The sequence below is a fragment of the Physeter macrocephalus genome, unplaced genomic scaffold, assembly GCF_002837175.3.
Source record: "Physeter macrocephalus isolate SW-GA unplaced genomic scaffold, ASM283717v5 random_302, whole genome shotgun sequence".
NCBI classification, from domain to species: Eukaryota; Metazoa; Chordata; class Mammalia; order Artiodactyla; family Physeteridae; genus Physeter; species Physeter macrocephalus.
The window spans coordinates 63,596-75,000 of NW_021145583.1; the positions used below are offsets into that span (position 1 = coordinate 63,596).

General features: G+C 48.1%; 1 protein-coding gene across 1 annotated transcript; it reads left to right on the forward strand.

Moving 5' to 3' along the window:
- Positions 1-6,720: 6,720 nt before the first annotated feature.
- On the forward strand, positions 6,721-11,401 carry LOC114485002 (eukaryotic initiation factor 4A-III-like; the record flags this gene model as incomplete). The annotated part of the gene is made up of 5 exons (XM_028485025.2): positions 6,721-6,952; positions 8,991-9,063; positions 9,675-9,741; positions 10,399-10,461; positions 11,312-11,401. Coding segments are annotated over exons 1-5 (462 nt in total), but the record flags the coding sequence as incomplete, so codon positions are not given.
- Between the last annotated feature and the right edge of the window lie 4 nt (positions 11,402-11,405).

Consider the following 11,405-nt stretch of genomic DNA (forward strand, 5'->3'; position numbering starts at 1 on the left):
AATGTAAAAAAAAAAAAAAAAAGCGGCAGCAGCCACAAAATAGGAACAATGGAAAGATAAACAAGTTTTTCCCCTAAACTTTGAGAAATGTCATAATACCAGACGAGCTCTGCAATGGGTGGAAGGGTGTCAAGGGGCTTGGGGACGCCAGGGACAAAATCAGGTCTCAATAGAGGCATGTCGATTTTATATAAAGCCTCTACCTTGTTGTGGTTATCATAATCTCTTAACCTTAGTGGGAATTTTTAGGGAAGTAATGGTTCTTAGAGTTGAGAAACACTTATACTGCATTCAACTATTTCATCATAATTTAATTTTAAATGTAAGTAAAGCTAAAATTTTACTTTGAAAACATGTGGATCTCATTTCTATTGAATGATGTTAGTGTATCTATTTCTCTAGCAGTCCCTCAATCCATATACTTATCCATCCATCCATCTAATCTGTCCATCTGTCTATTGTTCAGTGTGTGTGTATGTGTTTGTGTGTGCACTCGAATGTGCGGGAGAGAGACAGAGAGAGAGAGAAACACAAAGAGATAGAAACAGAGAAACAGAGAAAGAGAGCAGGTGGATTCTGGAATGCTGTTCCCTAATGCTAATACTCGTTATTTGTGGTGGTAGAATTTTAGGAAATCTGTTGCTTTCTTTTTTTCTATTAATTAAACTTTTTACAATGAGCAAGCATGGGTTCAATAACAACCATAAACTCATTGTTTCAGAAAACAATCAAATTAACTCAGTTGATCAAACGGAGAGGGAAGTCACCACAGATAAGGTGCCCATCAGTCTTGGAGCACCTGGGATACTTCCTGTCCAAGCATGATTATTCACTGTGCCCCCCTTTCTCTCTCACAAGTGACATGGTTTGGGTGACCAACTATCAGAGACCAGTAGAGGCGTCCCCTCTCTTGCTTTTCCCTCAGTCCTGCGAGGAAGAGCCAACCCTCATGTGTGCCGGGCACAGAGATGTTGGGAGCGGACCAGGTTGACAGGTGCTGGCTGAAGAGGGGAAATTCTGGAAAAGGCAGGGGCGTGGGGGAAGACGACTTGATTGGCCCAGTCCTGCATCAGTGGGGAAGGGAACTGCTTCTGACTCCCAGGATGGGATTTCTTAACCTTCCACTTAATAAAGGAGAGGGGAGCACATTTATAAAACCCTGTGTTCCCCACAAATCTCTCATAAAATATCAACCTTAATATGCATCAAGCCTGAGCCTGAAGATTCAAAAACAGATGGGAAATAAATACACTGGCCCTGAATTGTGAACCTAAATGCCTTCTTTTGACTGGGGTCAATGGCCCTGGATTAGTTGGCTCCAAGGAGACAGTGACCCAAAAACTTGGGCTCACAGAATATTAACTTTATTTTTAGTAGATTACACCCTGGCACGCTGTCTGGTATTACATGATATAGCTGCCAAGGGTCCGGGTCGGGGAGCACATGTCCAGCCTGCAGCTCAAACTCTGGGAGCTCCAGATGCCCAGGTCTCCGTGCATGCCCTGACAACCAGGACTGGCTGGAAAGCCTTCCCTGGGCTGGGTCACAGAGGGTGACAGCCTGCCCTGGGAGCGCCTTCTAGTCCGACTGCCACCCCTGCCCCCGCCTACCGTAGCATCACAGGACTCCCAAGGAACACCTGACTGTTCACAGACTCCCACTCCCATCAAAGTGAACTCAGAAAATCAGGGCCAGCTCAAGCGACAAGCTGCCTTACCAGGACAGCTGAAGACAGGTCTCCCTAGGACTCTCTATACCTCAACCAACTACCCCTGGCTCCTGGGACCTGGAAGCCACACCAGGGTTTGAGTATAAGTGGGCGTAGCTGAGAAGAAGCCATGCTAGTCCCTGCTTCATGCAGTGAAGCAGCTTAAGACAGGTCCCCAAATGGGAATTTAAAATGTGGGAGTTTCTTTGCAACTCAGCCCCAATGTAAATAGGGGTTAGTCCTAACAGTAAAGAAAATTTAGCCCAGAGATCCCTAAGGATATTTTAAACTCTATAAAATGCTCTTTTCACCCTACAGCAATTCTAGAGGGAGTCTTAGATGATAAGAGCCCTGAGCCTCTAAGATGTGGGTCCTCCTATTTGACCCTTTCCCACGTCAACATTCTTCTCAAAGCCCAAGGCGCAGATCTTCGCTTGCCTGTGAAGTAGGGAAGAAGGATAAACGTACACACACACACACACACACACACACACACACACACACACACACACACACACACACACACAGGCATGCACAGTACTCCAGAATAGGGGAAATGAGTTAGAGGAAGCTTAAGGGAATTGATGACCCACAAATATGGTGAGTGAGGCAGAAGTTCACCAAGCACAAAAGGGGTGCTCCCTTGCACCCCTCAGCTAAAATCCAGCACCAAAGTGCCATTGTAAATGTCCAGCTATGCCCTTACCACATATAGGAAGCAGCTGGCCTTACTCACTTTATACCTGAACTTAGAAACCTTCCTTCCTTTTTTTTTGTCCTGGGCAACAATGCAGAGATAAGAGTACTAAACAGAGCATTCCTTTCACCCAGCATGGCCCATACTGTCTTAAGGTGGTACTTAGCAGCCAGAGAATGTTCAAGTAATTTAACCAAGCAAAATGGGACGAGCTGCTTTCTCCTCTCGTACCCAAACCAGGCACCATCTCCACGCCTTACAAGGAGGAAGCCGGCCCCTCTCATTCCCCTTTAGACAAATCTTGGACCCCATTCTTGACCTATCCACCCTCCCTGGGTATGATGACCTGCTCTCCTGGGGACAAACTCCGTGTACTTGCCTTCCTTGTCCTTGAGAAGCTATGGCTGACCAGCCACAGTCTTGGCTGAGCTGCCACAGACAAGCAGGTTTGACAGGCACGTCTGTCTGGGCCCTGCCCACGGGAGCTGCGCCTCACTCGAGCCTCCATGCATCAGCGAAACGCCAACACATTCCCACAGCAGGGAGGACGGGTGTGAAGGGTTTTTGGTTTTGTTTTTTTTTTCTGGTACGTGGGCCTCTCACTGTTGTGGCCTCTCCCGTTGCGGAGCACAGGCTCCAGACGTGCAGGCTCAGCGGCCATGGCTCACGGGCCCAGCCGCTCCGCGGCATGTGGGATCCTCCCGGACCGGGGCACGAACCCATATCCCCTGCATCGGCAGGAGGACTCTCAACCACTGCGCCACCAGGGAAGCCCGAAGGGTTTGTTTTGCCTTTGTGAGAACCGCAGGAACCTTCCGAGAACTGCCCGTGTGTGTGGTCAACCCACAGAAGATGGTGATTGAGAAGATGATGGAAAATCTTGGAGTGGATACAATCTTCTCTTCTATGTGAACAGTCAGCCCATAGATCCTTCAGAAAAGTCCTAGGAAGTTTAGGATAAATTCTGGACCTCTTCTTTGGTTCTCATGAGCAATTCCGGGAAGTATCTAAACAGTCCCAATAGATCCATCTAAAATCAACATTTGATAATTACTATTTAGATTTAAATCAAAGTCTTGGTTCTTCTATGTTAAGATATATCCAGAATGTGATCACTCTCGCCCTTTGCACTGCTGGGATCTGATCGGTGCCTACCCAGACCTCCGCAATGACCTCCTAGCTGCTTTCTCCATGCCCCCCGAGGCAGGTTCTCAACACAGCAGACAGGGCCTCCCTGCTAAAGGATGAGTCAGGTCATGTCATTTCCTTTGCTCTACAAATCCTCAAGGACTAACCATGCCCCACAGGTGAGACTCTGATTTCCCGGTACTTGCTGCCCCCGTTTGCATTTACCTGCTCCACATTGTGGCCTCCTTGCTAGTCTCTGACTGCTCCAGGCACACGCCAGTCCCAGGGCCTTTGTACTTGCCTCTGCCTGCAATGCTCTTTCCTTCACCTCCTTCAGGACTCCACTCAAGGGCCACCTTCCTAGAGAGGCCTTTCCAGCCAGTCTATTTAAAATAGTAGGACTGGGCTTCCCCGGTGGTGCAGTGGTTAAGAATCTGCCTGCCAATGCAGGGGGCACGGGTTCGAGCCCTGGTCCGGGAAGATCCCACATGCCGCGGAGCAACTAAGCCCGTGCACCACAACTACTGAGCCTGCGCTCTAGGGTATGCGAGCCACAACTACTGAAGCCCGCACGCCTAGAGCGGGTGCTCCGCAACCAAAGAAGCCACCGCAATGAAAAGCCCTTGCACTGCAACGAAGAGTAGTCCCCGCTCACCGCAACCAGAGAAAGCCCATGCACAGCAATGGAAGACCCAACGCAGCCAAAATAAATTAAATAAATAAATAAATAAATAAATAAATAAAAGGTCTCATTTAAAAAAAATAAAAAATAAAATCGTAGACTTCCCACATGGCTCCCCATCCCCCTTTCCCTATTTCATTTTTCTCTGTTGGACACACTGCTCCCCGACATATTATATATTCTAATTATTTATCTGTCTGTTGCCTGCCTCCCCATGACAAGCCTGAAACTTCCAGAGGACAAGAATTCTTGCCTTTCTTGTTTTCTGCTGTGTCCCCACCCTGAGAAAAGTGATGCTCCATGCATACTAGTTGGGTGAATCAATAAGCATTGGTTGGGTGCCTGGTTCCCACTGATGCATATACTACTCAAGAAAGAAGGGACAGTCATAGTTCCATGGCCTATATGAGTAGGAAGGACCTTAAGGATTATCCTCCTGACAAAGGAAGTTCCCAAGGTCACACAGCTGATTGATGGAGGAACAGCAACCAGAAGCCAAGTGTCTTCCTCCTGGTGAGTGAGAGGGATGGGGCTGCGGCTGCTCGGGGGAGAGTAGGTAAGAACACAGGTCCGAGCTCAGATAAGAAAACAATTTCTTGGACCAGAGCCCCAGCCCTGCTGCACATCAGCTACCCTCTGGGGCAGGTTATTTAAACCCCTAAGCCTCAGCTTTCCTACTTCTCCAGTGGGGCTAATAGTGGCACCTGCTTCATGGTGGGAAAGCACTTCTCTCTGTGCCTGGTGCATAGAAAGTTCTAGATAGTTATAAAAAACTCAAAATGCTGTCCTTCCAGGTAAAAGGGGGGGCCAGAGCCTCACTAAGCCTCTGTTAAGAACAGAAATTCCTAGCTTTATTAGACCAGAGTTGAGAAAGCCCCAGCCCCCCAAGGTCCGTGAGCTTTCTGAGGGCAAAAACCGTTTCTTAGTCACCACTGGGTCTTCAGGAGCACCCCGACTGACAGTTATTCTGTATGACACAGGACTACACCTGTGTACACAATTCTAGGGTCAATTAAGCAGCATTTTGGTAACCTGGCTCAGTGGGAAGAGTACGTCCTGGAGAAACTCCCAAGTCCCAAGGGGCACCAGGATAGCACCACCTGGTGAGCACAGCCCCCGGCAGCAATCAATAAAGGATCAAGGAGTGAGCGACAGACGGTCATTGTGAACGCCCTGGGCAGTCTGTGGAGGGCCTCTGGGTGCTACCTTATCCATAAATGTAGGGACTTGGTGGGGGGTTATGGGTTTGCCTTGGAATCAAGATGCTAACACCACTTGCGGATGCAGGTGCTACATGGAAGGCCCTGTTGGAATAAAGTTCAGACTCGCACCAGAGAGCACCCGGAGACAGGGTTCCAGGCTGAGGTGTGGCTCGCTGGCCTCTGCATGGGAGCACGGACGCCCCCCACACCCACCCTGGCCTGCACCAAAGCAGGGAGTGGGCCAGGGGAAGTCGGGAAGCAGCAATTTCCACAGGAACAGGTGAGACCGGTCATTCCCTACTGCTTCTCACATTTGAACATGCAACTGCCTACTTGACAACTCCCCTTGGATACCTAGGCATCTCAAATTTAACCCAGGGAAATCAGATCCTTTTTTTTTCCTTTTTTTTTTTTAAGAGACAGGGTCTTGCTAAGTTGCTCAGGCTGGAGTGCAATGGTTATTGACAGGCGCAGTCCCACTACTCATCAGCATGGGAGTTTTGACCTGCTCCGTTTCTGACCTGGGCCAGTTCACCCCTCCATAGACAACCTGGTGGTCCTCCGCTCCCGGGGAGGTAACCAAATTGATGCTGAACTTAGTGCGGACACTTGATCGGCATAGTGCGCTACAGCCCAGAAATCCTTACTTTCCCAACACACTCGACCCCGGGTAGGGGCTTTTCCATTAGGGGGTTAAAAACCGGCCTGGGGGTGTTAAAGTGAGAGCTGACAAGCAGGAAGTTAAAGATTCCAGACTTTCCAAAAGCAGACGATGTGCAGTGAGGATTTCCATCGGGCGGCAGTGATAACGAGTAGTAATGCGTTTGCCGGCGTCCCCGGCCGGCGACAACGTCGGAACATGCGTACACACGAAGGAATGGGCACCGGTGGGGACACGCGCCCAGGTTCCCACTCGAAGCAGGGCCGCCTGGAGACCCCGCCGTGAGCAGGGGCGCCCTGGCGCGGTTCGCAGCTCGTCTACAGGGGCGCCAGGTCTACCGTCCCGCGCGGAGGTTCCGGTAACTGGAAAGGACTACCTCAACCGGAGCGTCAGGCCAGGAGCACCACACCCAGTACTAACGCCTGGGCCCCGCCGCCTTCGCACCCTTTGTAGGGGTGGGCGGAGCCCGGTTCGGCGAGATCCCGCGGGAGCCCCTTCCGCGCAAGAGCCGCAGCACCACCCCCCTCCGTGCAGCAGGCGCCCTTTCCCCTTTCACGTGACCAGGAGCTCCGCGCCCCGACGCACGCACGCACGCACGCACGCACGCACGCGCGTGTTAGACGTCAGTTCCGGGCAGCGGCGGCGCGGGGCCTTGCTTCCGCTTTCCGCTGAGGCGCGCGCTTAGTTATCAGCCTGCTCGGCAACATGGCGGCTACGGCCACAATGGCGACCTCGGGCTCGGCGCGGAAGCGGCTGCTCAAAGAGGAAGACATGACCAAAGTGGAATTCGAGACGAGTGAGGAGGTGGACGTGACCCCCACGTTCGACACCATGGGCCTGCGGGAAGACCTGCTGCGCGGCATCTACGCCTACGGTCGGTGAGCTCGGGCCGCGGGCTGGGGCGCCCGCGGGGAGGGGGGCCCAGCTGGGGGTGGTTCCCGAGACTGGGAGTGCGGCCGCCCCGGGGCTGGGGGTCGGGGCTGAGGCCGAGCCCTGGGGCCCTGACGGGCGACCCCCGCCCCCAGCAGTTGTCCCCACCCCCGTCTGTGTCGGCCGGTTCGGGTGTGTTCTCCCGGCGGGGCGCCGTGCTGTGTCCCGCGAGGGCTGCAGGGTCCCGCGAGGGCTGCAGGGTCCTCCTTGCACCCCGGAGTCACTCATTCAGCGGATGATTGTCTTGCACCTGCCAGGTGCTAGGAACGTGCGCGGCTCTAGGCACTGGCGGCTTAGCCGTGAACCACGCAGGCCTTAGGGAGCTTGTTATGTTTGGGAGAAGGATTATATAGTTAGTGGTAATGGCTACAAAGAAAATAAAGCGGGATAACGGAATCAAGCGTGATTGGCGGAAGGAGAGAGTTAAAATAGTAGAGCACATAGGTAAGGGGGCTCCCAGGAGAGGCTGGCGTTTGAGCTGAGATCTGAGCTAAGGAACCCGTTATGAGAAGATTATGGTAGAACTGGGCAGCTGGTGCCAGGGCCCTGCAGCCGGGAGCCTTATGCATTCCAGGAACAGAAAGAATCTCCCTGTGCTGGGAGCCTAGGGGCGAGTTTTGGGGGGGCGCAGATCTTGAAAAGCGTGGTGCGAGGTGATAGAATTTGAATTTTATTTCTAAGTGCAGTGGGAGGCCATTGGAGGGTTTTAAGCAGGGAAATGATGGGATCAGATTTACAGTCACAGAGATGGTCCTGGGTGTCTGGATATGGGGGGAGGTGAGGCAGGAGAGGAAACAGGGAGATGTTAGGAGGCTTTTGCTCCAATCCAGGGGAGTGATGATGGTATTGTGGTGGAAATGGAGTACTAACAGGGTTTGCTGATGGGTTGAACGTGAGCAGGAGACGAAAGTCCTGGATGTTTGAGTAACTGGGCAGGTGATGATGCCCTCTCCTCAGGCGGGGAGCACTCGAGGAAGCTCTTCTTGAATGAGGAGAGCTTGAGGGACCTGTAAACCATCCAGTAGGAGATGTCAAGGAGGCAGTTGGGAAGAGGTCGGGTTGGGGATGTAGACGGGTGTGATCAGCATCTGTGCTTAATGCCTGGGACTGGGATGGACATCTTTTTTATCCAACAGTCCTTGATGTCATGACAGTCTAGCACAGAGAAGGTACGGAGGGAATGGGAGGTGAAGAACCATTGCAGCTGGCCCTCGTAGTGTGGTCGACAGCCCTGCCTGCCTCTTGGCACCCGGGACGTCCCTGCCCTAAAACACCGTTTTTAGTTTCCCATCTACCTGCTGGATCATCCTGAGGGGTTTAAATCATCTGTTATATTTGCTTTTGTGTTAGATGGGAAATTGTACTACATTTTAAAAGACTGCCATAAATTAATTAAACTACATTATTTGTATGTAAAGTTTTGTTTGTTTACTTGGACACTAGAGGGGTGGTGTTGTAGTTCATGTAGCTGCATCAAGGCAGGAGGAGTAGATGAAATGGGGTTGTAGGTGACAAACAACCTGCAGACTTACTGCTGGTGGGGAGTGGTGACTACGGCACTGATGGGCTTATATTCCTTTTTTTAGCTTAAAAAGTAATACAAAAAAACCTCCACTTGTGCAGGTTATTGTAATATAGTCAAACAATACACAAGTAATTGGAGTATAATATGAGCCTCCCTCACCCCATTCTCCAGGAGTAACCACCATCATTTTTTTAACCTAACTGGGGTGTCTATATTTTGCAACAGTGTTCGTTAGAGATTGTGTCTGTATAAATAAGATGGTATGTTAGTATAAAAATCCACTTCAGCCTACTTCATTCAGCAGCCGTTTCTTGAGAGCTTAGTATGTTGGACATTGGGTTAGGAGGGGGTGGGGGATTTTAAAAAGATAACATCCTCGGCACAAGGAGCTCCAGTGTATGGTTGCAAGTATGCTGTCCTAGTGGTTAGAGCTCACTTTTTCTGTTTTAATTTACAGGTTTTGAAAAACCATCAGCAATCCAGCAGCGAGCTATTAAGCAGATAATTAAAGGGAGAGATGTCATTGCACAGTAAGTCTGCTCATGCAGAGGGGCAGTCAGGTGCTAGTTAGCACAGCAGTGTGTAGTTCAGTGCTTCTTCATTCAGATGCCATTACCAGCTCTTGCCTTGACTTCAGCTGTGGGCTGTTTGTTTTTAGTTTTGCATCCTCCACTCTAGAAAGCTTTCTTTTTTTTTTTAAGCCAGCTTTACGTAATCTATTATTTGGTATATGGAATTGTACATAATACTCTTTTAATAGCATTATTCCCTATTTGCCTAATTTTTAAAGACTCATTTACAAAAAAAAAAGTCTGAAATCGTAGAAAAGAATTATATAAAGGGGAATCTTTTTTTACCACCTATAACACCCATTCTATAGATTCTGCAGCTCTATCACCCCCTGATGCAAAGGCCACGTTTACTGTCCTTATCACCCGTGATTTAAAAGTTGTGACATTATGCCTGAGTCCCACCACCTTGCAGTTAAGATATTGGTCAGGGGGTGGGGGGCAATCGACTTGGAAGAAGCTGCCCAGTGCTCATCTCCTCAGAGCACTGCTGGGGCGGGGGTTACATGAATGGGAGCAGTGGCACGTAGCCCATCACTCTAAATCCCATTTATCTGTGTTTTCTTTACTAGATCTCAGTCTGGTACAGGCAAAACAGCCACCTTCAGTATTTCTGTCCTGCAGTGTTTGGATATTCAGGTAACCTTAAACTTCTCTTTAATCCTAGGAAATACTTCCTTTACCTTCTGTAACTACAGTGTTTAAGAAGTACAGTTCTGAAACATCTCTAGTTGTACTGATTAAACACATTTTTAAAGAGAATCTTAAGTGCACACTAATATCTGAGCTAATACCCTGTCATAAATTCCTTTTTATTTAAACTGAGAGTCTTTTTTAAAATTTTTATTGAAATTTAGTTGATTTACAATGCTGTGTTAGTTTCAGGTGTATAGCAAAGTGATTTAGATATATCTCTCTATATATAGTTCCCTGTGCTATAAGTAGGTTCTTTTTGGTTATTTCTTTTTTTACATAGTAGTGTGTATATTTTAATCGCAAACTCCTAATTTATCCCTCCCTCCACCCTTTCCCCTTTGGTAACCATAAGTTTGTTTTCTATGTCTGTAAACTGGGAGATTTTTTTAACTAGTGGAAATTCTTATCTGTAAACTAGAATCCTGACCAGTATACCCATTATCACTGGGTATGCAAATTAAGTAATATTCAGTTTCACTTACCTGAAATCAGATGTGTGGTTAACTTGAGATAATATTCAAAATAGCTCTGAGTCTGAATTAGTGCAGTCTACCTTGAAGATACTGAGATTCTCTATTTTCCAACAAATTATTTTACCAGGTTCGTGAAACCCAAGCTTTAATCTTGGCTCCAACGAGAGAGTTAGCTGTACAGATCCAGAAGGTAAGACAGTTAAAGATGGCACTGTCATATTTGCAAGTACAGTTGACCCTAAACAACATGGGTTTGAACTGCATGGATCCATTTATATGCAGGTTTTGAAAAATGAATATGTACTTCAACACTACATGATGTGAAGTTGGTTGGATCCAAGGTTAGGGAGGGCTGATTGTAAAGTCTGTGTGGATATCTGACTACGCTGGGGTTGAGGGGTGTCTGCAGTCAGTACGTAGGCCGGCATACCTGACCTCCCTCCTTAACCCCCACGCTGTTCAAGCCAAGTGATTGACTTAATCTAATCTGGTTTTTGTGTTCTGTCAGGTTTTTTTTTCCCTGATTCCTAACATTTTGTGATAAATCACATATGAGTTGCTGGTTTGTATGAAGTCATTTTTAGTGTAGCTTGTGTGATTCCAATAGTTTTTTGCAATCTTAGAATTGTAATTTTCTTCCAAAAAATTAAAAATAATTGTAAAAAATAATAATTGTAAAAACTAATTGTAACTATTTTGTTTTTATAGTATAAACATTTTGAAAGTGTATCTATTAAGATGTTAATAGCATCTGTGGGTGGATAGGATTATGAATTTTATATATTTTCTTATTTTTCTGTAAATACATACTGCTTTTGTAATGAGAAAACAGTAAAACTGACTTCATTCTGGCGCAGAAAAGAGTGGAAGGAGGAGACTTGGGCTCTCTAGTTTTATGATAGAAATAATGGCATAAACAATACCTGGTGGTCATCTTAAACTAGAATAGAAACAGTCTTCATTTTGAGGGAACTCAGATGTTTCAGACTTCATAGCGGTCTTGGGGCAGACCTTGAACATGAATCTGTGTTTTAATTCAGGGCCTGCTTGCTTTGGGTGACTACATGAACGTCCAGTGCCATGCCTGCATTGGGGGCACCAACGTGGGGGAGGACATCAGGAAACTGGATTATG